At 41.4% G+C, this 26,971-nt stretch overlaps 2 protein-coding genes across 7 annotated transcripts in view; both read right to left on the bottom strand.

Moving 5' to 3' along the window:
• The window catches only part of LOC138029145 (immunoglobulin superfamily member 10-like), a 21,488-nt gene extending 20,526 nt beyond the window's left edge, over positions 1–962 (bottom strand). The window contains exon 1 of the mRNA XM_068876845.1: positions 771–962. Coding sequence (XP_068732946.1) covers positions 771–840 — 70 coding nt within the window. The 5' untranslated portion in view covers positions 841–962. The remainder of the gene's footprint in view (positions 1–770) is intronic.
• A 2,666-nt stretch (positions 963–3,628) lies between these two features.
• Positions 3,629–26,971, bottom strand: part of LOC138028780 (pappalysin-1-like) — a 43,024-nt gene continuing 19,681 nt past the window's right edge. For 4 of the 6 annotated variants that reach the window (XM_068876421.1, XM_068876400.1, XM_068876435.1 and 1 more), the window contains 7 exons: positions 22,011–24,754; positions 21,423–21,646; positions 12,476–12,675; positions 11,105–11,786; positions 9,964–10,412; positions 8,858–9,046; positions 3,629–5,927 (listed from right to left, as the gene is read on the bottom strand). In XM_068876421.1, coding sequence (XP_068732522.1) covers positions 5,574–5,927; positions 8,858–9,046; positions 9,964–10,412; positions 11,105–11,786; positions 12,476–12,675; positions 21,423–21,646; positions 22,011–24,646 — 4,734 coding nt within the window. In that variant the 5' untranslated portion in view covers positions 24,647–24,754 and the 3' untranslated portion in view covers positions 3,629–5,573. The other 2 variants (XM_068876415.1, XM_068876408.1) reach the window with 2 other exon arrangements.

Genomic DNA, 26,971 nt, shown 5'->3' on the forward strand with positions numbered 1-26,971 from the left:
TCCAAGTGCGAAGTTTTTGTAATGGTAATTCGTTCGACTTTACATATGAATGAAGACTAATTTTCATAACAAATACTTCGCACTTAGAGTCGCTTTGAAGATGAGGCAGGCTTGAACTCGGAAATGGCCTATTCCTATTTCATAATTAATGTGCCCTGTATTCTATACTTTCGCCAAAATGTACATTTACCCCATCCACAAGGAATTACTGTAGCTACAATCCCCCCCGCCTTGGGCATAAACTGGTCCACTTTCAGTCCTGCACACTGTTCAGTCACTTCATTTTCCCCAAGCAACATTGAATGGGGGGGATTTCAAAAAAATCCAGAATATGTGAGAAAAATTGGATTGATCGACAGATAAAACATGGAATTGCCCCAAAGGATTTGTCCATGATTGCAGTTAACGACATTAGCAAAAGACGGTTAGAGCATATAAACGGCGAAACAACACCAATTTGCATATGGATAAAAATGCCTCGTTCTTCAAACGATGCCAGGATGGACAACTGAAACCAATTGGTTACTTTTTACAGGTAATTCCAAACGGTTTATGAGGACTTTAACGACTTTAACTGGGATTGAAAATTGAAAGCGATCATTTCAAACAATGTTCCAGGATGTGACTGGTTTAAATAATTTGGCACAGCTGTTAGTATGAAACGGCACGTAGCCCTGATTGAAATTTTAGAAACACGTATGCGTCTGATCCAGTCCGTGTCACATTCTCCTGTAAAAAGACCCGGGTCTTGGCGAAATCAGTATGCTTACCTAACAAGCCAAACCAAATCCAAGCCAACAGCCGTAGATGCTGTCCCTCAGAACTGAAATGGAAATCCATGGCAATGTTACGAGATTGGCGACGAATTCCAAAGGTGCTTACTCCAATCGCTCGACAAGAAGAATTACTTAGAGGCTAAAAGCGCAAACTAAAGAGTTCAGTTGCGACGATCACAATGCGGCCTTTTGGATATAAAATTCCAATAGAGAACAGAAGGGTTGCTCAAGTTTCAGCCGCAGGCAAATCACTCATTGGATGGTACTTTTGTTGAGGTCAATTGGCCAAAGAATTTTTTTTTTTGGTTGCAAACTGTTGGGTGGATTGACTCAATTCCGAGCCTCGTAAGTGTTAAGCATCCTCAACAGTGCTTGTACAATTAGGCCCAAGCGGTATGAAAAAAATGCTTTGCTTTGAGTCAGTTGTTAATTCGAATACTGTTTTGAATATCATATTTTACAGCTAATGCTGAATGCCGTATAAATCTTTAGCTATCATCCTAATTATTACTGCCATGGAAATTGTGGCCCACATTCAGCTCCCATTATCATATAAAAAGGAAAGCAAACAAATGAACAGTATCTTTAAAAACATTACGATCTTACGACGAAAATAAGATCAATTGCAAAGGAAAGAATTGAAATTTAATATTCATACCCACGCTCGGAATTAAGATTTTAGCACGTACTCACGGCAAAATACACGAAGTCCTTGGAACACTTACTTGTCTGCTCTATGAAAAGTGGACTCATGCTTATGACAGACCGATAATTTAATTTATTGCCCCGCATCAACCTCGTTTCCAGGGCCTCTGGGAACAAGGATGTGCGCGTACATTTTGAGTTAAAGGTTGTTTACCATTTACAAAAAATTTCCGGAAATTTCGGTGGAAATTTCCATCAGGTGAAAAACGTGTTCCATTTATCTAAAGAACGTTCGCCGCCAGGGCATTGCGATTTTACGCGCCAAAATTAAAACATGGCTGTGAATGGCCTGGAACTGGTTAGACCTTTCATAACTTGTAAATGGAACACACATTTCCATCATAAAGTTTCCAACAGGAAAACAGGACAACCTTTTCAGACGTTCCGCTACTCCCGGAAATTTTTCAGTGGAATGAGCCAAAGAGTCGTGTTCCACTACAAACCAACCCGAATTTCCGGAAATTTTTTCTCAATGGTAAACAACCACAGTGATATAGTAATACGTATCTGGTATACCACAAGCGCGAACGGAATAATCGGGAAATGATGACGTTTTTACACCAAATACCCGGAAGTAAGTCTTGGGTAATAATGACGTCGAAGAGAATGGCCGAAGAACAAGAGATCACGTGAACGTAATTGTGGAAAAACATCTTGCCATTTGTCGCGGTGCGTCATATGTTTATACAAGCGCTAGTAGCGAGCGTTGGGCGAAGAAACGGTTACAGTGTCTCGGTGTAGTGCATCTTAATTTGAGATTCATTTTTTGTGTGTGAGAGGTATCGAAGTAATCGGTTATATTTCGCACGAATTGTTCAGCGAGAACGAGATGGAATAACAGCCTCGTTTCCAGGGTCTCTCTTCTCTGCCAAGGGAGACAGAGAAGAGAGAGAGACCCTGGAAACGATCCAACATTGTTGTGCTACGCTTCGGTGATCACGAAATAAAAGAAATGTTGGGAAGTTTGACCACTTTCAAACTTCGGGCAGAAACTCCCATCAACACGCAACAACATGTAAAATGGTGTATAAACGGACTCTAAATGTAACACCTTGAATTAACACTGGCGTTAATTCAAGGTTCTATTGTTCAGTGTTCCTCTAGGGATTCAAAACACCAGAGAGTAGTGTCAACACTAGTCTTACGCTGCGTTTCTCTCGAGTGTGACCACACCAATGTTGGGAGTTGTTGGCCAACACTTTGCGTCTGTTTGCACGGGCTTAAAATCTCCCCGGGGTAAAAGTTGTCATTTCGTTTTCATCCGCGAGAGCGCATGTCTACCTCTCCTTGTTCCTTCGTTTGTTGAAAATTCACTTTATTTTGTTTGTTAAGTGTTCGAGAATAAAGTTTATTTTAAAAAAATATCACTACAATATACAATCACACATGGTATGTTGTTGAATAAATGATGAGAATAAGTCTACGAATCGAAAACAACGTGTCAAAAATTAACTGAGCGTTGAAAAATGAGTTTAGTAGTCCTACAACTGGATTGATAGAAACGATTTTAAAGTAAAGGCAGATAGAACGACTTTCGCATAACCATGAAAAAGTGTTCGCCGTTTGTTTCACGGACCAATGTTTGACAAGATTAAAACAAAGCTTCTCCTTACTCCCGCAAAGGTAACTCCAAATATGAGCAGTAAAGAGCTCGATTGCCCGAATTTCAAATGACGTCAAAGCGAAATACCCATCGCTTTCTAGAAACTTCCATGGAGAGATGACATTGTTTGCATCCGCGTACGCTAAGTCAAATGAATGAAAATTCGCGCGCTCGTTCGTTTTTGTTCGATAAGCCAATTAAATGTTTTGCATTTTTGTTTACGTTCTGTTTTCAAGTTTATTTTTCAAGGTCATATGAAAGTCGCTCTAATGAACAATTCAGTTTTACGTTGAATACTTGTAGAGTAATGCAGTAAAACGCGTGCCTCACGTGCAGAACGAGTATTTTAAGTTTATTAAAACTGATAACACTAACATGGCTTGTCATAGCGCGGCTCACTCTGGATGAAGAGCGCCATGTCGAGTGATGTAGACAGCCTCAATTTTACCCATAAAACTGGCTGTGTATTGGGTTAGAACTGAGGGGGGAGCTCTTTACCGAGCATTGCAAAAGAGGTGGTATCAAATACAAACGGATCCAAGCCGGCAATTCAACGTTTTGTCTGTTATTGATTATGGCGAGTTTTTTTTTCTTAACTAGCCCTGTCTGAACAAGGAAGCGTTGCATTACTCAAACGAAACCAAGTCTATCAAAAAAGATTATGTCACCAAAATGAAGACTGCACATTGCGATAACTCCGATCCAAAAAAAATTGTAACTTAACTGACCGCTAGTGTTCTAATTAATTTGACAGCCAAGTTATCCTTAATTAATGAACAGGTTCATTGAATAATGTGTAAAATTATAGGCTTTTTTTTTTTCATTTTTCATCGCTGGCTCAAGAGGCGTCGGGTTTTAACGGAAAGAGTTTTCCGTAAATAACGTAGTTTAGATTTATGCAATATGCATTTTAGTTAAATGAAATAGATATACCTTGTATAACAAAATAACCACCAAATGGGTTGTGTTGCACATGAATAATATAAAAATTTGACAATATCTTTGAAAACTCTCGCATTAAGATTTGATTTTCCCTTAACCAGGTGCGAGCCAATCACAATCAAGCGTTCCGATCATGTGTTTTTGAATTCACGGCCGTTCCCCTGTTTCTTCGCATTGGCGCTTACGTCACTTTCGCGAAACGTTGATTTTCACTAACACAGTAACACTGCAAAAGTTGGAGTAAAAATCATCGGACAAAATGTCTGTTCGTCCTCACTCGCATCTTATAGACACTAGGGATTTTTAGAAACGACGACGGCGACAGCAACGGCAACGCCACAAAACAATAACATCATTGGTTAAAAGAGGAGAAATAATTGTGTATCACTTTGCGGTACGCTTCGAACAATATTACATTGGCAGCTTAAGGAGGCTCGAAAGGGTTTTTCGTTGCTATAGTGTTTGTGAAACGATGAAAGATAGATACCAAAGAAGGATATTTCATAGTGTAGTTTTCATTGTTGGGTAATACTTTGAGGGTACTTATGACGTCACATCGGTTACCATGGCAACACGCCAGGTCCACAAAAAGGCCCTCTAAATTTCGTTTTTTGAAAATTATCTTAAAATCTAAGTCGGTGACCTACCGTTTTTATTTCTTTATTGGAAATCTACCTACCGGTAAATACTTTAATTTCTTAGATAGTATGACAAAAAGTTATGTAGTAGAATTCAAGATACAACCAAAAAGAGGCGTTTTATATTTTACAGAAAATTGTACCAGATAACTTTCCCCGAGACCTTTTTATTGGAAGTGCCATCGTGAATGATACGTGCATGCAAAAAATCAAGATAGGTCACCGAGCAAAATTTCGAGATAAAGACAATTTTTTTTCCCCAGGTTTTATTTCCGGTTCGTGCGATTTTACGCCGTATTTTCTCTTCCGGTGTGTTGCGCGCGATACTTTTGATAGAAATTTGATTCATTCAGCTGACGCGAATTTTTATTGCGTGTGCAGATTACGAGCGCACACGCAGCTAAAAACCCTTTCGAGATTCCTTAAGCACGAGCGTTATTGAGACGCGGACGGCAATTGGAAGCGAGCTGTTTTCCCGTTTAACTTGTCTTCACCAACCACATTTACATTGCCGAGTATCTTTCTCCATTAGAGATGATTAGTATAACAATCTGGGAGACACCACTGTCCTGGCACGCGACATGTTCTCTTCCGGTTGCCGTCCGCGTCTCAAAAACGCGCGTGAGTAAGCTCCCTAATAATGTTCTTGCGGTACTCTGCTTAACAGCGGCGAGAAATCACCAAATTTGAGGTTTTGACAACAAAGTTAGCATGCAACAGAGAATCTTTCTTTCTCTCTTTTTACCCTTAAATCGCTCGCACCAATTTTTTTTTGGGATACTTCGCTAACATTGTATGACGTAAAAGAGGTGGAAAAAAGTTTATATTTTGAAGTGACGTTTTCGTAGACGTCGCCGTTGTAGATCTTAAAGTTCCTACTGTTGCTGACGGAGACGAAGCACAAGATATCTACGTTGAGGTCTTGTACTGACCATCCACAGATCCACTTCCATCAGGTATGCTATCACCTTCGTCATCGGGTTCGTTATCGTCTGGTTGATTTTCAGAAGCCTCTGGATCTTTGCAGGCGCAAGCAGCTGTACAATAGCTGGGCATAGGGCGAACAATTCTGTTCTTGGCGGTCGAACGGCAGCAATCTCCACCGTCCCATCGACAATGTTTGTTATTGTTCACTGGATCGCACCACCCATCAGCAATGTAGACTCTGTCGCAACTGCGCACGCAGAGTAAACGAGAGGGATCTGGGTACCAGTCAAGCTTCTGACTGCACGTTAGAGTCACCCGCCACTTTTCTTCGTTGCCCTGCAATAGAACAGGATCACGAGAATCACGTGGGCTGATTGATAAATTTCGTATTTTCCTTATTTCATTTGCATAACGTATATTACCGTAAAACTGACCCTGCAAAGAGTGATAAAATTGTCAATACTTATCGCGCATAGCATAAGGTCGCACAAACGACATTGCCAAAACACAATCCAGCGGATAAGAACTAGAAAAACCAATTGAGGTATCCAGTGGATAGTGATTTATGTAGTGGATAGCGCCCGAAAAGCCATTTGTGAAACTGCCAACCTTTTGTTTTTGAAAGCCGATCTTTTAACATGTTTTCAATTTAAGGTAACAAAAACAAAACTTACTGTGATATTTGACGATTTAAATCCTCTCCGTTCTTGAGATACAGAGGGAATTGTGACACCCGAAAATGGCCCGACAAGTTTCGGGACTTTCGAGAAACGGGCCCCAGGTCGTGACCAAAACCCCTAAAGTAAGTAGTGTTAACATTCATTTTCCCCCGGTATGGCACAATCGTATAAAAACACTCCACTGCTACGAAGCAAGACTCACGGGTCTCGCAAATTATACGAAGCTTTTTCGTCGCTACATCATTCAGTTATACACTGCACTTAAATCAAAGAGAAGAATTTCTTAATGGTTTACGCACCAACACAAATAGTAATAATAACCCAGATATCCGTGTTCGCTCTATATATGTAATCTTAGGGGCCTGAGGGCAATAAAGGATTATTTTCACACGTACTATTTTCACAAAATTGCCCGCATCGCGAAGCGACTAGGGCAATTTGGAAAACTTTGAAAAAAGTCACAATCTGGAAGAGGATTCTCTTGTAACTTCGCTTGCTCTAGATAAGCAACTGTTAACCAATCAGGATCAAGCAATAATGCCCTCTTGATTACCAAAAGTGTCCTCGTGATTAAGAAGAAATGCCCTCCGTCTCAGCCAATCAGAATTCCGCAATTTTGCCCTGTATGTGATAACAAATGTAATGATCTACGTGTTGTGCTTATTGTTCTTCAAGTCTGATTGTTCGTCGGGATTATTTCTCGGTCCTAGGTCCAGAAAAATTCATAAGGACATCAACAATTTAATCTCATCTTGCTTACAAAATATTGCCGAACTGGAAGAGAAAATACAGGAACCATGTGCCCTTAATCCTTCTGCGCATGCACAATAAAATGTGTCATAGGGGAACCACTAAATATCTTCGCAACACCAATTACAAGTCAGCTTAAAGCATGCAGTGGAAGATTAACTGAATCGTAGTCAACCGAAACCAGCCTCGTGATAGCGCTTTTCTGTTCTAGCTCGCGGCATGCCTGCGTAACAGGGGTAGCTTACTTGGTGTCTCTTTTTCTATTGTTTCAATTTTTTTAAAACAAGGTATTAAACGTTCAGTAATTATACAATTACCCTAACCTAACCCCGACGCTCATCCTAACGCTAACCCTAGTCCTAACCCTGAAGATTTTACCGTGTTTAGATAATTTTGTGCAATAGATAACCACTAAAACATTTAGTTATAAAAACGAGCGATAAAAAATAAGAATGACGTTTCGACCGCTGCACGGTCATTTTCAAGTTAGAGTTCGTAAACAAAATTTCCGCATATATACAATTTCTGAAACAATGGGATGAAGGTAAAAGCTAAGTTTTTACATACGAACAATAAAAATAACAGAATGCGAAAATAAAGTGTAAATAAGAGGTGAAAAGAATGAAAACTATTGGTTAAAAAAACTAGTGTTCAGCCAACAGCTTTGCGCGGACAGAATCACTTTGTTTGTTTAATTTTGGCTTAAGGTCCCGAATAAAAAACATTTCAAAAATCAAACAATCGAACCTGTTCGAGCACTTCCTCAGGACCCTAAAGTTCTTGGCCATTTCACATGGCTTGATTCCACGTTGTTCTCTCACATGATTGCCGATTACCGATCGTTTATGCTCCTCGACACGTTGATATAAGTGTAGGCTTGTAAAGCCGACATAATCTGCATCACACAGATCACACTGAAAGGAATGAACAACGTTTTGCTGGTTGACAATTGGAGGTTTAGGTTCCATAGCTTTAAGCTCATGTTTGATCTTGCGGCTTGTAAAGACAGGATGCACTTCGGTATTTATCTTTCGGCTAAGATCATTAAGGTGCTCGCGTAGTTTGTTTGCTGATCTCTGATCTTTGAAGGGCAGGGGTATTTTTTGTGACGGGAATTTCACCTGCTTGTTGCGGGGGGCGTGTGCTCCCCGTCACCTTCATTTCAATGAAAACCCTGATGGTGTTTTGTATGAGGGGCTCTGGATAATACAAACGTGTGAAGATCTCCTTTAGGCGTTCGCATTCTTGATGAAAAAGTTGCCAGTTTGAAGAAAGTTTAAAACCACGGTTCAGCATTGGGGACCTTAAGCCAAAATTAAACAAACAAAGTGATTCTATCCGCGCAAAGCTGTTTGCTTAACACTTCCAATAGTTTTCATTCTTTTCACCTCTTATTTACACTTTATTTTCGCATTCTGTTATTTTTATTGTTCGTATGTAAATACTTAGCTTTTACCTTCATTCCATTGTTTCAGAAATTGTATATATGCGGAAATTTTATTCACGAACTCTAACTTGAAAATGACCGTGGAGCAGTAGAAACGTCGTTCTTATTTTTTATCGCTCGTGTTTATAACTAAATGTTTTAGTGAGAACTTATTACTTCGTAGATAACCACTAAATGACAAATTTACCAAGTACCTACCGTAACAGGTGCCAAGTAATGAAGTAGCGACCAAATGCTTCTAATTATTAAATAACTCACTGTAGACATGATTTGAAGGGAACGAGAATGCGATGGAGGCTTCCCCACATCAGCCTCCACCCTATGTTCCTTCCAGTCCAACTGTGAGAATGCGAATGTTTTTTAAAGTTGCGCTTATGTTTAAGACTTACCGCTGCAACGACGTCGAAGCCGAAATCTTTACATTTGGCCTTACATATACCGCCAGGATAGTGATCTTCGCAGGTCAATAGAACTCCAGTGGGTGCTTTAGGCGCTGAACAGACACCCGCGCTTGGAGATTTGCAACGCTTCATGGGCTCACTCCACTGACCATCTTCTTCGCACTTGACCGTATGAACCTGGCCAACGGAAAAAGACACTTCGGATTAAAATAACTTTCATTTAGCAATATGTCTCTACAAGGAAAGAGCGGGACATTGAAAAGTCGTCGCAAATAGTTACAATGTGATGCGGACTCCAAGACATTAGGGACACAGCTTTAAGATCGGAGGACTAGGACGACTGCTAACAATCTCGACGGACCCCAGAGCTCTTCTCTTTACTGAGGGAGAGAAGAGCTCTGGGGAATCCTGAAGCAAAGTGTCTTCTTATTGGTTTTCGTGGAGAACCATCAAAAGCCTCTGTAATTGGTGTATTCATGTTAGCACGAGAAGTGAGCAGGCGCCGTAAGGTTCAAATAGCCAATTTTTCGCCATAAGAATCCTACGGCGCACGTTCTCTCGCATAGAGTTTCCCAGAGCCTCGGATTACTCTGGTGACGAGAATGGACTGCTAGTACTTAATACGAGTACGAGTTTTCCGTTCTGAGCACGCGCACTTTGAAAAATGTCGGCCTCCAAATCTTATGCGCATGCTCAGTACAGAAAACCATTACTCGTAGCCGTCCATTTGTGAGGACTTCTACAATTGCGCAAATTGCATCGATTAATCGATTTGTCTCCTTATGTTTTTGGCATCGTCAGTAGTGCCCAATTATGGCCTAGAAACAACACGATATGGCCTATAAAAGAAGTACGATTTGTCAATGAATGTATTAATTACTGTTCAGGTTTCATTTCATCTAGATATATTTTGTAACCGAAATTTTGTCTCTCTTTTAGTTGAGCCACTTAATTGACACTCGATCGCTTGAATTACTCGATCTCTTCATCACATGTGAAACACTACATCGAAATGCTTGTTCTACCTGATGTATTAAAGTGCGTTCAAATTGTTGTTTGTTGATTGAAGTCTACAATACCAAGGCTTTACATACCTCCTCGCCTGGACAATCATTGGAACAAACACTTCCCATTGCATTGCCGTTCGTGCAGTTATACCAGATTTTCAGGTTGGCAGCAATTTCCGTACAGATTATTGGTTCACAGCTTGAGTGAGTCCATTGCCCGCTTTTAGTGCATCGTATTTTGAAATGCCTCCGCCCTTGGTCGTCTCGGTCTTTCACCATGTAACCAGGTTTGCATCGAAATTTGCAGGACATACCGGGTAAATATGTTCTTTTACTGCCGATACAGTTGCTCTCCACCACTGGCTCGCTGTTCTCTGGAGTGCTCAAATTTGGACAGGTCATCACACAGAAGGAGGTTTGTGCAGACCATTTTCCGTCATCTTCGCACGTCACATATCCTTCACCTCCTTTCATTTTGGCCTGTGGTACACACTTGATGGAGCACTTTTTGCCGAAAGTGTGTCCTTCTGGACAATCTGAAAAAGTCAAAGACGAGACAGTACGATTCGCTTGAATCAAATACGCTAGAAGTAAGTTTTGCTTTTTCGTGTTGGACGCAATCTGTTCACAAGGAGAGCTAGGCCTGACTTGATTTCAAGTTTGGGGGTATAATATAACATTTCAGACGCCTTAATTAATCGAAAAGCACACTGTTATGTTCTTAATAATAATAGCAATAATAATGATAATAATAATAATAATAATAATAATAATAATAATAATAATAAATCCATGAGCTTAGGGTAGTCATCAGTCCAGAAGACTCATGACTTCCCTAAGCTCATGTATTGAACTCAGCACCATACGTGAAAAGAGCAAGACTTTAAGGATTCTGGTATTATAATGATAACAATAATAATCATCATCATCATCATTACCATCATCATCATTATGTAATTATGATAATAATAATGATGATAACAAGAATGATCATAATAATTATATTTTATTCAAGTCTTAAGCTTTTATAGCATAGGACTAACTGTCCTAATATGGGAGACTGTAATTTAATTGTCGAGGGCAAAAGTGGAGTACCCGAGGAAAAATCTCTGGCAGCAGAGTAGAGAACCAATTAACTCCAACCACAAGACGCCAAGCCGGGCCATACATTGGTAGGACGTGAGTGCGCTCATCCTGCTCCCCCGGTTAGAGAACAACAACGACTTACCCGCTTTACCATTGGGAATTTTGGGAATACCGCAGCTGACTGGTTGGCATGTTCTGATGATTCCTTGCCACTCCTTATTCAAGCAAACCATTTTGAAGGGCCTGAAAGGCCGGTACCCGGGCTTACAAGTTACTGAGCAGATCTGCCCTTCCTCAGTCCCCTCACATTTGACTGAAGCATGCTTTACTGCTAGTTTGTAACAAGAAGGTCTTTGGCACATGTACTTGTGGCAGTGCTGGGTCCGAGGGCTAAAAATCTCGTCGTGTCTGCACTTGGACATTTCAACAACATCAAATGAGGCTCTCGAACGCAGGGCCACTCCCGCTATGGCGACCAAGAATGACCTGAAACTGACACGAACTTTTCTCGCATAGAAAAATGGTTTTGTCATATCATGGTAAATCGGAACCACGGCAGGATTACTCTTGCACGAGAATTTGGTTTCATCACCTCCCGACGGAAGCACTTGTCCTGAACTGTCGATGAGCTCTACTATGACAGTTTCCTCCTCATAATCGCTATAAGCTGTTTTGCCATCGGAACCAATGTAAATGACCACTGCTGCAGGTACCACAGAGTGGTTAAATGTCACTTCGAGCCAAAAATTACCATCCCTGTTAACGCCACAGGGACCCCAAGCGTGCTTTTGGTTGAAGGAATCTTCAAGGGATGACTGGCAAACCTATTCAAGGAACAAACAAATTTTAATAAGGAAGGAAATGCTAAAGAAAAGGAACAAATTCAATTCTAAGAGAATTGGCACGACGATTAAAGTAAGATATTTAGCACTGTTTCTCCCACAGCCAGATAGATACCAAAATGCCAGATGAGGAGTCTGAGCTGTTCTTTTGAGGGCAAAGTAAAATTTCCGAATGAAAGCGTGAGCGCTTTCCTTTGTCTAAGTTGTTTCGCTGAGTAAAATGATTTCCCAGTAATTGATCTAGCCCGGGTGTTACTCGAAGCATGGTTCGCGCTAACCAGTATTAAATACCATGGAAACCTATAGGTTCTGATACCTCTCAACCAAAGGTTAGTGATAACTCCAGCCGGGCCCATAAGCCAAGGGCGCGAGGCAGTTTTCTCTCCAAACGTTCAAACCGACTTTATTCCTGGAATCTTAATACACACTTTCCATGCCAAACGATGAAGAGTAATGGCGATATTATTACAATAAAGGGAAACAATATTCAGTTCTAGATAAATTTCTCGCCTCCGTTGTTGACATCGTTACTTTTAAATTGAGCTCCCTAATTTGGGAGCATAGTGAAGTCGACACCAACCCAAACAGGCTACCACTAGATCTGAAATATTTGAGCAATGATAATTATTATCAGAAAGGTCTTCTATTGTGCTGGCATTAGTTGGGCTTACCAAGTCCCGAGACGGAGGTCCAGCGATCACATTTTCAGGACATTCACTTCGGTGGTAGGCTGGGTTAACTGTCACATTTACCGCCCACTGGTCTTGAAAGCCTTCAGGGGTGTAAAATCCACAGTCCTTGATGCTTGTTTTCTCTTCAAACTCTTCACATTTGCCGTCTCCATCATGACGGTAGCACAGACTTGGGTGACCTTGGATTGAAAGAGTCGCACATTTAATTATCATTGACGAAATTTATGCTTGAGACGGGTCATCCTTCTGAGATGAATGATCCCGGTAGTTCTTCTTTCTACCAGGCACCAGTCGTTTCAAGGCTGGATAGCGCTATCCACCGGATAAATCACTATCCACTGGATAACTCAATTGGCTTTGCTTGTGTTTAGTTGCTGGATAGTGATTTATCCCAGGGCTCGAAATAATTTCTGGAGAGTCTCCGGACACGATGACCGGCCAAATTCATTTTAGCTCGGTCACGTACCGTTTCTGGCCTGTCAAATGATATAAAATAAATAACTCTTAAAACAGGGGCCCGTGAACCAAAACTGGCGTTATAGATTTCCAAAAAAGTTGTTGCTTAGAGCTTATAGCACTTTAAAGCACTCATTGTCAACAACGGTTCTTGTTGCATTTCACCCAGGATTTCAGATCAAAGTTCCGCAAATGACAATACACAGCGACTTGCTACAACTGAAACAACTGAACAGCATGGAAATTTTAATTTATTTCATTTTCAAAACGATCAAATGTGACCGGTCAACATGACCGGCAAGACGAAAGGTTGACCGGTGGATAGCGTCATCCACCTTTTGAACAACCGAGGCCAGATGGGAGAACCATTTCTTTTACCCTTATTTGTACACAAACGACTCATCAGTCGCACTATCTTAATTTATCCAAGTTCGTCCCAGACGGATGATCCATCTCAAGTATAAATTCACCCATTGTTGAAGTAAGATTGAATGGGTGACTGTGAGTGCAGTCAACGTTGGATGATGACCATCCGCCAAGGCATCAGGTCATCAAGACGAATTATGTCTTGAAGAAATATCCGTCTTAGCCGTTATTATAATAATTTCACGATAGTTCCGAGTCGTTAAATTCGGCATGGAAAATGTGTGTATGAACATTCCGGAGGCAAAATTGGTATGAACGGTGTGGATGTTTGGAGAGAAAAATGAACGATTATCGTCAGATGCTCGCGTCCTCCAAATGATCTCAAATGTGATCATTTCACGTCGTCGTGAGGACGAGAATGGCCAAGAAATGTATCAAAATGTGAAACGCACGTGCAGAGCGTGCAGAGCTATTGTTTTTTTGTTTGTTTTTTAAATTAAACCTATTGTTTTGTGTCGTTCTCGTAGCCGTCGTCGTCTTACTTGCTTACACTCCCTATTATTGGGCCATAAATCGAAGGGGAAAAACAAGGGTCCGTAACTAACAGTACGGGCAGAGAAAACGAGGTTAGTAAGATTAAGTCACTTTATTTAACGTCGGTACTTCCTTCAGTTACGAAACTGGTATCAATGGAAGCCGACGGTGCGCCCCTTACCCCCCCCCCGCCCCCCTCCCTTCCTCCCTCGATGCCCCGCTCTTTTCAAGGGTTCGGGTATCTCCTATTCCACGAGCCGGATGTGTTTATTTACCGATTGGATTCGGTTTTCATAGGAAAAATATCAAACTTTGGGTCGATTGGGCTAAGATGGCGGTGTCAGCTTCCCACTGTTTCGTCTTCCTTGTATGGAAGGTGAAGTGGACCTTATTTTTCTGAAACTCCTTGTGAGGATTAAGGAGAACTATGAAATGTCATGTAGTAAGTTTGACAAATTTCTAGACTTGAACTTCGCTCTATACGTGTTCTGCATTTTCCCATATAAACTCTACAATGTCACCTTTACAGAGCCCGGGTTCGTCGTAGTCACAAATCGCCGTGTATTTCTATTGTGCGATTTCATTGGCTCCAGTCTTCCATGGAATCGCGTTCAAGATCAGGGTTCGATCGGGGTGTATAAACTTTCATCCAGTCCAACTTGGAGTTATGCGCAAGATCAGGAGTAGATCGAAGTGGAGAAACACTGACGTGACACTCCCGGAATGTTCATGACTGAAATCTGGAGAAGAAAGTGTTCCAATCGAACCTGTTTGTTCACATGTCAAATAGTGATCGGAGATTGATTTTTTAGATTTATTAGCCCTGCCTTTTGCTTGTATTGAGCCGTGAATACTTGCATGGAGTGTTCTTCCAACTGGGAATCTGTTTCTTGCCATTGATTGAACCAATGAGTTTGCCAAGGGAACCAACGAGTTCAGCGGCTTGTTACAGCGGTAAGTTATTAAACGAAGAGTTCAACTGGTTGGCAAACAGTTTGTCTAAACACGAAATTTGAAGAAACTTTCACACAGTACGATAAATCGAGTAAAATTTCTCAATCAAATAAATTCAAGCGTGGCACTCTATCGAAGATACTACCGTTCATTACTTAAAATCCCTTTTTTTATCGATCATTGCTATGTTAGAGAAGAAAAGCTGATCAAATTCAAGGACAATAGCTTTATTTGGCGTTACAAATATTGAGTTGAAAGGAACTTGGAAGTTTTGAAACAGTAGCTTCAACGCCTAAATATTAAAAGACTCATTAATTCACGAGGGGAATTCAAAATCGCCGATTATCACAGCAGCGGGAAATTGAATATTCGGTGAGAGCGTACTCATGTCAAACCCAACTCGGGGGAGGGGTTGTGGTTACATTTTGCTCGAAGTCACAGGATACTCAGGGAGGGACAGTCAAGACAGCGAATGTCGCGGGATAAGTTTCATCCTGGGATGATTTATTTTAGTCGACCGGAGACAAAAGATCGCGTTATCATCAAGCATGATTTTTGGATGCTTAACTTGATACCTTGATCAAGACTTGTTTTCCCGGGGAATTTCGCGGCTTAAAGTATATGCGGTCTTGGGCTGCCTGTTACAGGCCATTGGTCCTCTCGCATCTGGGAAATGTAGGTACCCTGAAAACGAAATCGACTCTGTGGCCTCATAAGTCTTTTGCACAATCACATTTTGCTAATGTTGACAGTTACAACTCTGAATGATTGTAGTTGCTGTTCGTGAAGATGCCTGCTCCTTTATCTGAGTGTTTTCTCCAATGGTGAACGGGTGTATTTATTCCCTGTCAGCATGTGTACATTCGCCCCCTCCCTCTAAAAAAATCGGGGGTCTCCATTCTTCAAGTCTCTCTCCCACATTTTTTGTGGAGGGGAGGTGAAGGCTTTAGACAAACACTTCTCCTATTGAAAACGTGACCCCAAAAAATCACTATAAATATTACAATCAAAAACATTTGTTTCCTGCTCCGGAAGCATAATAAAAGTTAAAAAGTTTTACAAACTCGGAGCTAAAAGTTAAAACTTATGAAATATTTCGTCCGTTTTTCAACCGGACTTCATCAGTCAATGATGTGGATGTTAAAAAGATGAATTTTAAAAAGGTTTTTAACGCCTCTTGGGGGTTAGAATTGTGTCATAGATGGCTGCTAATATTCGTAACCATTGTCTCTGTTTAACGCCGGTTTCGTAAGTTTAATTTGAATAGCTTCTTTTATCCTGCGTTTGAAGGTGTTAACTTCGGTTGATAGTACTCCATCAAAGATCCCAGTTGATGAGATCGTGGCAGCCACTGAACTGGCCTGTAATCAACTAAAAGATAAAAGCCAAGCCGAGAGCCTGAGAAATGAAGTAGTTAAAATCGTAAGCAAGAGCAAACCCCCAAGATCAAACATCAGCAGAGCTGAAAGGGAAGCTATTAAGGCTCTGGCGAAAGACGATTCAATTGTAATCTTACCAGCGGACAAAGGGCGCACTACGGTAATCCTAAACAAACAAGATTATCACAACAAGGTGAAGGCTCTTCTAGACGATACCAATACGTATGAAAAACTGACATCTGACCCAACCAGAGCCATCAAAAACAAACTCATTCAAACCTTGAAGGGGTGGCGCAAAGAAGAGAGAATCCCTAATTATCTTTACAATCAACTGTGCCCCACAGCAGAGAATGTCCCAAAGTTCTACGGGCTACCCAAGATTCACAAGAAAGACGTACCGCTACGGCCAATAGTTTCGAGCATTGGTAGCGTGATGTATGATACTGCCAAGTTCCTTGCTAAGATTATGAAACCTCTTGTTGGCCTAAACAGTCATCTCATCGTCAACAGTGACGACTTTGTCAACAAGATTGCAGAACTTGAAGTACCCCCTGGACAGAAACTCGTTTCATACGATGTTTCCTCACTGTTTACCAGCATTCCGATCAATGAAGCCATTCCGGTTGTCAGAGCCAAACTGGAAAGTGACCAGAGACTGGATAGATGCCCGTTAGATATCGCCCAATTATCTCTTCTACTAGAGATGTGCCTCTCGAGCACATACTTCACATTCCAGGGTGAATTCTACAAACAAAAGAAAGGAGCCGCCATGGGGTCTCCAATTTCCCCTGTAGTGGCCAATCTCTACATGGAACAGTTCGAGAGCAGAGCTCTGGACACCGCCCCCACCCCTCCAACTATGTGGTATCGATATGTGGATGACACGATGGCCAAGATTCACGAAAACGCCGTCGATTCCTTCTCAGAACATCTAAACTCCATTGACCAACATATCCAGTTCACTTCGGAACAAGAAAAAGATGGCAGGATTCCTTTCCTTGATACCTGTGTGAGTATTAACCAAGATGGTTCTACCAAGATCTCCGTGTACCGCAAACCTACGCACACGGACCAGTACCTAAACTTCCAATCAAACCATCATCTACAACACAAAAGAGCTGTGGTTAACACCCTGATGTTGAGAGCTCAGACCTTGGTTACGGAAAACGATGACAGAACTAGAGAAACACAGCACGTCAAGCAAGCTCTAAAAATGAATAACTATCCAGAATGGATGCTAACAATACCACGTCCAAAATCTACAACAGAAGATACCGAAGAGCTTCAAAACGAGAAGAAAGTCTATGCATCAACGCCATACATCAAAGGAATCTCGGAACGCCTGCAAAGTGCTTTCAAGTCACACGAGGTTACACTTATTCATAAACCCGTCAATTCTCTAAGATCACAATTGGTACGTGTCAAGGACACAACTGTCAATCTCAAGAAATGCGGTACTGTGTACCAGATCCACTGTGAGAAGTGTAACAAGGAGTACGTTGGCGAAACGGCCCGCTCTCTGGAAATCAGAGTAAAAGAACACCAATCAAGAAGTTCATCAGCTATTCACGAGCATTGTCGCCTGGAGGGCCACTCGGTGGACCCAAATAAGACAAAAGTACTATCAACCGAAGTTAACACCTTCAAACGCAGGATAAAAGAAGCTATTCAAATTAAACTTACGAAACCGGCGTTAAACAGAGACAATGGTTACGACTTAGCAGCCATCTATGACACAATTCTAACCCCCAAGAGGCGTTAAAAACCTTTTTAAAATTCATCTTTTTAACATCCACATCATTGACTGATGAAGTCCGGTTGAAAAACGGACGAAATATTTCATAAGTTTTAACTTTTAGCTCCGAGTTTGTAAAACTTTTTAACTTTTACTATAAATATTGTTTCGTGACAGATTGGGTAGACACAAAACGATGAACAACGATATTGCACGTGACCTATTATTGAACTCGTGCAGGCCGAGGAAGATCATTGCAACCAAATGAACTGCAATTTGCAGATCTAAATGCGAACAACTTTAGAAAAATGCAAGAAAAAAAAATTGAAAGCTATGAAATTCCTCTTAATGCTAAATGAAAAGTCTTTGAAAACTATTTTGTCTGCGTTTAAGGTGTTTTGTGCCTTTCAGAGACATATTTTAGAGAAATCGCTGAGGAATAATTTGTATGTTCTATCAATCTCTTAACGAAGATATAGCCTACGAGCAAATTCTTCATTAGGTTTTCGCTCGAGATTTACAATCCTATCGCAGCTTGCTACGCGCCCAATATAAATCTCGCGCGAAATTGCTCGCGGACGAACGAAGATAACGATTAAGGCCTGCGAAAACGGTTTGTATTTCTCACACCCAGAGATTTTAACCGACTTTCAATTTCGCTTTTTAGACTTAAATTAATGCATATTTATCTATTGTCGATGATTTCGAGTCCAAGAAATAAAAGGGAACGCAAATATCATGATATGAATTCCGTGAAGTGTGACCGGAAACACAGTAGGCCGTACAAGCGCTCACACACATACAATTTTTCCCTCTGTGATATACCCCCGGGGATATACCAAACATATTATCAAGGTTAACATGCCATTTCAAAGCTGAAAGAGAGTGCATTTATTTCCAAAAGACGACTTTAAAGTCGAAATACGGTAAGGAGAGAAAGAAATTCAGCCTTGTTTACTCACCGCATGCGGTTCTATAATTTGTGCAACAAATTAACACAACCAGTACAGTTCCTCTTATCTAAATGCAGCTTTTTCTTCAAAATAATCAAGTACACATTTTAGAGCGAAGATATTAAACGTTTATCAACAACGATGATGTGGTAGTCTCTGACATTTAAGTTACTAGCTAGAAATGAACCTCGATCCTTGTTAATGGTGAAACGGATTACACTTCGATTACATCATACGTTGAATTTCTCATGAATCCACGTCTTAAAAAGTTTCTCTTCATTATAGATGCCGTAGTGGTATTTCGACTGCTCTTCTTTGCTTTCTTGAGGAGACTGAATCACTATTTGTGCGCGAGCATGCGCAGACCGTGACAGTGTCCCTAAATCAGTAATTAAGACAGCCAGCTGTCAACTGACCCGCGTCTGATTCCGGCATGTTTACGTATACAAAGGTGATAAGGGCCGGGAGAACTGGGCGGATGAACTGATATTTATCTCAAAATAAGTGTTCTAAATTGACGTGTAGTAACTGAATGTTTTACAATGGAAATTTATGATTATGCTGGTCAAAAGATAAACAGAGGGCAACAATATTCAGAAAATATACAAACTAGGTTGTCTAGCGGTATTCAGTTTTGCAAACCTGTTTGCTCCAAAGAATAAGAAGTGATACAAGGGGGTCTTGGATTTAATTAATAGGGTTATCGAGAGATCATCGGATTACTTTGCCGGGGATGCCGGAAAGGATTTTGTTTTCTTTTGTAAACTTATCTCCTGATAAGTGAAAGCAAACGCAAATTCATTGCTAAAACCACAAGTCTTATCTCTTTTATATTTTTTGATGCCAGTGCGAAAATGATTGCAAAATGACATTTCAAAATGCATCATATTTTTAAGTCAACATGTTTCGTCTCTCGTCCGCTGTAATTGAAATAGGCCCGCTGCAATCGAAATAGTGTCCCAAGCATTAAGCTGTGCGATCTGAAACTTGTCACCAGAAAACTGTTGCTATACTTAAGTTCCACATATTATAATCGGTTATCATTAAAATGTGTCCTTCCATGGACAATTTGCGCTGTTAAGCGATACGAGAATCTAAGTATTGAAGGTAATGATGAAGGGTAGAACGTTGAAACTTAAGAGAATTATTTTGTGGTTTATTGGAACGTGCGTGAGAGCACACGATGAGTTTATTTAAAGAACACTACTATCAGCTTAGCTGCTTATCCGCATGAGAACCCTTGTACTGCTTTCAAGTTTCAAACAAAGCGCCTATTTAGGACATATTTTCTAACCACTCGTGATGACTAAGTTTGGTTCTTTGTGGAACCTTTGGACTTTTTTTTTGAATAGCTCGCAGGTCTGAATACCCGGGTACTGCAATGAAATATTATATCAAGGATCTCATTTTGAGAGCAAACGTTTCTAAGGAGTTTTTGCGGTGTACGTTCCAGTTCGGATACAAAAAAATACGACGAAAACAACCTTATAACGCTCCTTTTAGTGCTTTTTAAAATCGTATTCGTGATAAATCGTATGCACACTTTTTTCCAATTTTCTTGTGTAACTTCGTAGAAATGCTGTTTCAGTTTCTGCTGGGAAATTTTGAAGAGATGTGGCCGGATGAAATCGTGAGTATAAAACCGCGGCTTGGAGACCAAACATTTCTCAAGTAACGCCGCGTTGGAAAAACATGTTTAGTCCCCCGTCACTTGCAACTTAGCGCTTAGAACGCTTGGCATAGGCATACGTTGTCCATCACAGTGCGTGCGAACTAAAACACCAAAGCAACCAATGAAAAACAAAATTTTCTATGATCTCCAAGTCACCCGATCTTCAATTCTCGTCACCAGAGTTATACCTGCGCATGACTCGAGGCACTGGGAAACTCTATGTAGGAGAACATGCGCCGTAGGATTCTTACAGCCAAAAATTGGCTCTTTGAACCTTACTGCGCCTGCTCATTTATCGTCCTAACATGAATGCACCAATCATAGACGCTTTTCATTGTTCTTCACGAAAACAAATGAGAAGACGCCTCACTGTTTCAGGGTTCCCCAGAGCGTCTCTTTCTCACATTCATGCGCAAAAGAGAAGAGCTCTGGGGTCGTGATCGCTGATCTACCTGCAAGCGCTCTGCCAGGCCTCGTAGATTTATCAAACGCCCGCTTACACATCCAGTCTCGTTTTTTTGCAAAAATGGTGATGGGAGTATTTGATAGTTTAGTTGAGGCTGACTGAAGAGGGCACAACTCGCTAACCATCAAATTGGATATTTTTTCTCCGTATATGAAAAAATCTTCGTTCACACGTGGCATTTTCAAATCGTCCGCACGAATACGATAAACCTCCGTTTTAAAAAATCTACAATCTGGTGAGCGTTTTCAAAAGTCTTTGTCTTCAGTGAGTGAAAACACTGTATTCGTGTGGATGGGAAACAAACCGGAGAAAAAAATCCCAGAAAAATATCTCTCGAAAATATACGGATACGTACGGACATGATCTTAGTCTAGTCTATCTTTTTGTAGAGGATTTTAGTAAGTCACTAACCTGTACAATGAAACACGTCCTCTTTCTTACATTGCACATTACAACCGTCTGCGTCTCTGACGTTTGCATCATCGCATTCTTCTCCAATACTCTCGTCCACTATGCCGTCTCCGCAGAAGCCTTTATAGGAAGAATATGAGAGGGGAGGGGAGGGTGGGCCTGTAAGCCCAACACTTGTGACAGCTTGGACTCTGTAGGTGTAAGTCTTGCCGGGATTAAAATGACTGTTAAAAATAATAACAATTCGTCATTCTGTTGCACCATGAATAATGCGCTCAAAAATAACATCTAAACCAAGCATTCGAAGCTCGCACGGGTCTCTGTATATGAAAACAATATGACTGTATCGTAAAAACGAAAAACGCGAATACACTTCCAAGACACTAAAGATTTTATTGTTTTTTGTGTGTTCCAGATACATTTGGGAGGTTTGTTGCGACAAGGAACTTCGCCAAAATGTGTCGACTATATTTATATTAGATTTTGAAAGGTCTTGAAGGTTGACTTCCTTTTCTACTCCTTTTGGTCTGAAAAAAAACCGAAAGCCTTATGGTGAGGATATAAGGATTAAATACTGTTTAATCATACCTGTCTTCAAACCTGGTTTTCTCCACTCGTTGAGGTTCTCCAGAGAAAAATGGAGGCTCCCTGGTAACTAAATATTCTACAGGCTCACAATTGAGGCAGTTTGGATGATTGATAGATGACGTCAGTTGAATGGCATCAATTTCAGTCGATCCTTTGACATTAATGCGAATCCTTGAGACTCGCTTGTTGACTCTCAGAGCCATAGTGAGTGGTGAATCACACTGAGCTGTGACGTCACCAAGAGACTGTTTTGAGCCATCTTCAAATATCAGTTGGATGTTAGTGACACCAGCTTTAGCGTTCCACACCACCCAAACAGACAGCTCCGTAGGGATAACAGCCTCTTTGAATCCAAACTCGATGTAGCATTCTGGGCAAAGTTCCGTGCTCGAGAAAGGGCTCCATGCCTGAGGTGTTAAATGACATGGCTCGGCATCCGGGGCCCCAATAGCCTGATGCGGAGACCAGTAGCCATTAGGCTTGGCAGGAATTGGAGACTCCGCTGACACTGCATACTGCTTGAAAACCCTGTCTTCGCGGCATTCGTGGCAACCATTGAGAGCGTTTGCGCCACCGGTTCCCAAAGGTGGAATCCAAGCAATTTTAACTCCATTCTCCGTTTTGGAAGTAACGCGTGGAGGGAGCGGGATAAAGGAAGGCGGAGTCTTGGCGTGTTGCCAAGACTGGTAGACCAAATCGATGTAGCAGTGCATTCTGGCAGCCTGTTGCTCTGTGAAAGATTCCGTACAAGAGTCGTTTGCATAGCTCATGTAGTTCCTGTAAGGCGTGTTCGAGAATTTCTTTATTCCACAAGTGAAGCTTTCTCTATCAACAAGTGGATCCCGGCAGAGGTTATTAGCGGGGGTTGGGTTGGTGTCGGAGCACAGATCGCCCAGCTCGAGAGAAGGAAATGTCTCGGCGCAATCATCGGTGCAATCTAGTTCCGAGACTCCATGGTGAACGTGCCACAGGCCTAGCACATGACCAAACTCGTGAACAAGGGCGTTCGAGTGGTGCTCGCGACCGAAATTGGTCAGACTCAAGATGGTGCCACCATGGATGGTGTAAACGGTTTTCTCCCACGGGAACGTGGCTACGCCCTCCAAATCATCGTTACTCCACTCAGCCAAGTAAACGTTCAAGAAATATTGATTGTCTAAATTCAGAAGAGATTTGTATTCCCTGTCGCTCATGTACGCCCTGTTGGGGGACGACGGATCGAAGCACGTTTTATACACATCGGTAATACTTGCATTGCAGCAGTCACCAAAATCCCAGCCGTTGTAATACTTATTACACTCCGGGTCACACTTGCCATTTCCGCGCTTGTCGGGGTCACACCGGGTTTGAGGTTTATCACAGTCGCCTCCGTCATTCCCCGTAATATTGTGCAGACAATATTCTACATTGCAGTGCCCGTCGCCGATTTTTCTGGCTTCGCAATTGTAAGTTACAGTGCGGTGTCGCAAAGATGTATTGCGTATTTGATGTTCTTTGACTTCGAAGGTGATGTTGTAAGGTGCGAAAGCTTTATTTAGCAAAGCATGTTGCAGTTTGATCTGCTTTTTCGTCACCATGGGGTTTGTGCCGTTATCCTCCAAAATATTGACAACGCGATATCTCACGACCTTTTTACCTCGCAGGCGTGTATTTTTCATATAACTTCTGATGATTTCAGGGTTATCACATACTGTTGTCCCACATGGCGGTTTTAGAATGGAAAGATCGTGTGCGTCGCCAGGAATTGTTGACTCTATGATTTCCGGTTTGTTTCTTACTGCAACCCATGTGGTCTTAGGAGTGCGATTATAAAGTTCTTCATTCCCTGAAAAGCTTTCGTATATTTCGAGGAAAGTCTCAGAATCCAAGGTGGGAGCAAAAACTTTCGCGCTGATTTCCTCGTGCGATTTTGCTACGGACCACAATCGGACTTCGTCTATTGTTCCCCGAAAAAACACGCCGGATGAGTGATTCCCCCCAGCTTCTAAATGCTCGCACACGGGGAATCCTTCGGCGAAAATGTGACCAGTTTGGTCAGAGGAAACCGCCATTTTTGCTTGATTGATATAAAGTTTCATGCTCTTTCCACTGTAAGTTGCAGCGACGTGAAGCCAAGCATTTGGTTCTACGCTACGAGGAGAAACGAGGGTTGTCTCCGCATCCGATCGCTGTGTGCGCAACCGAAAGTAAACCCTTAGACTTCGCTCCGCGCTTGCCTCAACAAGTCCTACTTCCCAGCCTCCATCTTTCATATCCGACGAACAATCGTCGAAAATTCCTAGGACGGTAACCGGCGACTTTTGGCCACCTTCTGGTTTCATCCAAAAATCCACAGTGAATTGGTGAGATGGAACATTGACAGGTCCGGAAAACCTGATCACCTCGTTGCCGAAAAATCGCAAGGCTTTTCCAAATTTCGACCCCGTCGGTGGCGAAGACGGAAAACGTGCATGAGTGTGGCGTTTTATGCGGCGTGTTGAGGCGCAGTTGGCGCGGTGTCTGTTTTCTTCTTCTTCGGCGGCCTTGACCTCCCTCGAAAACGCATTGTTGCTTAACGCAACATCCACGTTTAAGAAAAAGTGAACTATTAGAACCAGGAATACCGCATAAAACTCACTATTTTTTTGCGCTACCATCTTTTGCTTGAGAAAACGAGCAAATGCTTCAGTCGATAAACTGTCGGCCTTTAGGGATCAGTAAATCTGAACTGGACGAAATGAACAGATGTAGATGAAGCTGTGACCCTGTTGATTGAAAAATTAAACCATTTGTCAGATGATATCTCACTTTTTCATCCCAGTGGGTAATTATGTATTCACACGAAAGCTCCATCAATGCTGACACTGCTTCAATGAGCATCTTGATTAAACGAAAGTGAAATCACCTTGTTCGCTGAAAATGCTGAAGCATCGAGTCTCGCGCCAGCCGAGATAAACAACTTTTAATGGGCGTTTTAGGAAATTCATTTTCTTGATTGACATTTTAATGAATCAGTAAAACCATAGGAAACGGAAATCCCTCACGTATTCGCTTTGCGAGGTTAACAACTTAGGGCAACGCCTCAGATAAGAGGAAATTGAAACACATTTCTCACTTGACTGTATGTCCTGCAGCCTTTAATACATATATTATGCAATACATTTATTTTAATAATCAACTGCATGACCTGAGGTCTGGAATGAATGAACAGCGGCGTCAATAACACAACAAGAAAAAGGCTCACGCTGCTTTTGTTTGGAATTGGAGGTCTCGGATTTTCTTTGTTTACCGAAGTGTCCAAAACTTGTCAAGACTGAAATATAAAAATAGAATTTTGTTGTCTGGTCGATCCACTAGAACAAATTACGTGTACCGAATCGACCTGGGGGATCGACCTATAAGCCTTAGAAAAGGACTGGTACATTGAATGTGTTTTTGTTGAGAAGGGCACACAAAGTAACTTTTATCCTTTTATGAAGACAGCCCAGCTTCGAGAATTTCAACTGCGGTTTCCATCCAACCATGCATACGTACAACTGAATGAAGCCTCTAAATTTCCTTACCCAAAGGAAGTTCTACTCAAGTTAAAAGAGCTGCGCTATCAAGACTGGTTTTCATTAGCGTCGCACGCAGCACGATCAACATACGAAGATCGTTAACTCTTTGATAATAGTGTCTGTTGTCCTAACAAAAGATTATAATGATCAAGACTCCACTGAACTTTGCTTATGTTGATTGTGCTTGTGCTTGTTGTAATTGTTGTAAATCACACCCAATTGCTCTGAATCTGTTTCAGCGTGGCAGCAGGAACAGGAAGAACTTTCATGAATCTTTTCACAGGCGCTTGAAGTTCGAGCTCGCCGATAGTGTTGACCACAAAATCGCCCTATGACCCTATCGATTATCAAATCTTCTAAACACCAGATAAGATAAACCTTATTAAATTGGAATTCTAATTGGTGATAAGATATAATTATATCGCATACTCAAGTCTTGCGGTATATTCGCGTGACTAGGATATCTACACAGGGGAGGGGTACGCGACCACAGCTTGAGGGGTTTGAGCTGTGGTAAAAGAGACGGAAATCGCCTGTAATCTGTATTCTCAGAGAAAAAAATAAGTGTTTGGGTTAACATCTTCCTTATAAGGCTAGTCTAAAATTTTGTGCAGCAGGAAAAAATGTTAATTCGGCAGATCCAAACAGGAACCACTTCAGCACAGTGCCCGTCCACACACCTCCGGATATTTAAAAAAACGGAGATTTTTTTCCTCTTCGTTTTCTCCTTCCGTCCACCCGAATTCGGCGATTTCGGTCACCGAAAATGAAGGATTTTGTAAACGGTCTCCAGAGTAAGTAAAGTAAAGTAAAGTAAAGTCTTATTTCATGAGGGTGAGCATTTAATAGCCGGAGCCTGAATAAACTTGTGGCCCTCTAAAATAAAGAGTGTAGAGTGTACTATGATTTTTGAAAACGGAGGTTTATTGTATTCGTGCGGCCAGGTGAAAACGTAGATTTTCGAAAGGCTCGTGATAGCGATAGGTGGAGGTTATCGTTTTCGATTCGTGCGAACGGGAAAATACTATTCGCAAACGTTACGTCAGGGGCACCCAACGTCAATTTTCGGAAAATATCTGTTCGGAGATCTAGAATTTTCGGAACATTTGTTGTAAAATTTCTTGCTTGCCTGCCTGTCCTAGGACTTTCGAACATCTAAAAAATGGTATAAATGCTCATTTTAAACGGATTTTTACCCTAAAAAGGTCACCTAGAATTTTCGGGAGCCTTTTTTCTGGCTAAAATTTTCGAAAAGGTAAGTTTTGATCCCTATACTTTTCGGATCACTACACGTTCAGCTAGGAAATCCGAACAGATGAAAAATTTCCAGGGGATAAAAATATGCCTATATCTACCGTTTAAATACTAAAATACGTTTAACAATGCTATGTTTAAGTGGTTTTGAACTATATTCGCGTTAAGTGT

This window comes from Montipora capricornis, chromosome 2 (genome assembly GCF_036669925.1).
Source record: "Montipora capricornis isolate CH-2021 chromosome 2, ASM3666992v2, whole genome shotgun sequence".
NCBI classification, from domain to species: Eukaryota; Metazoa; Cnidaria; class Anthozoa; order Scleractinia; family Acroporidae; genus Montipora; species Montipora capricornis.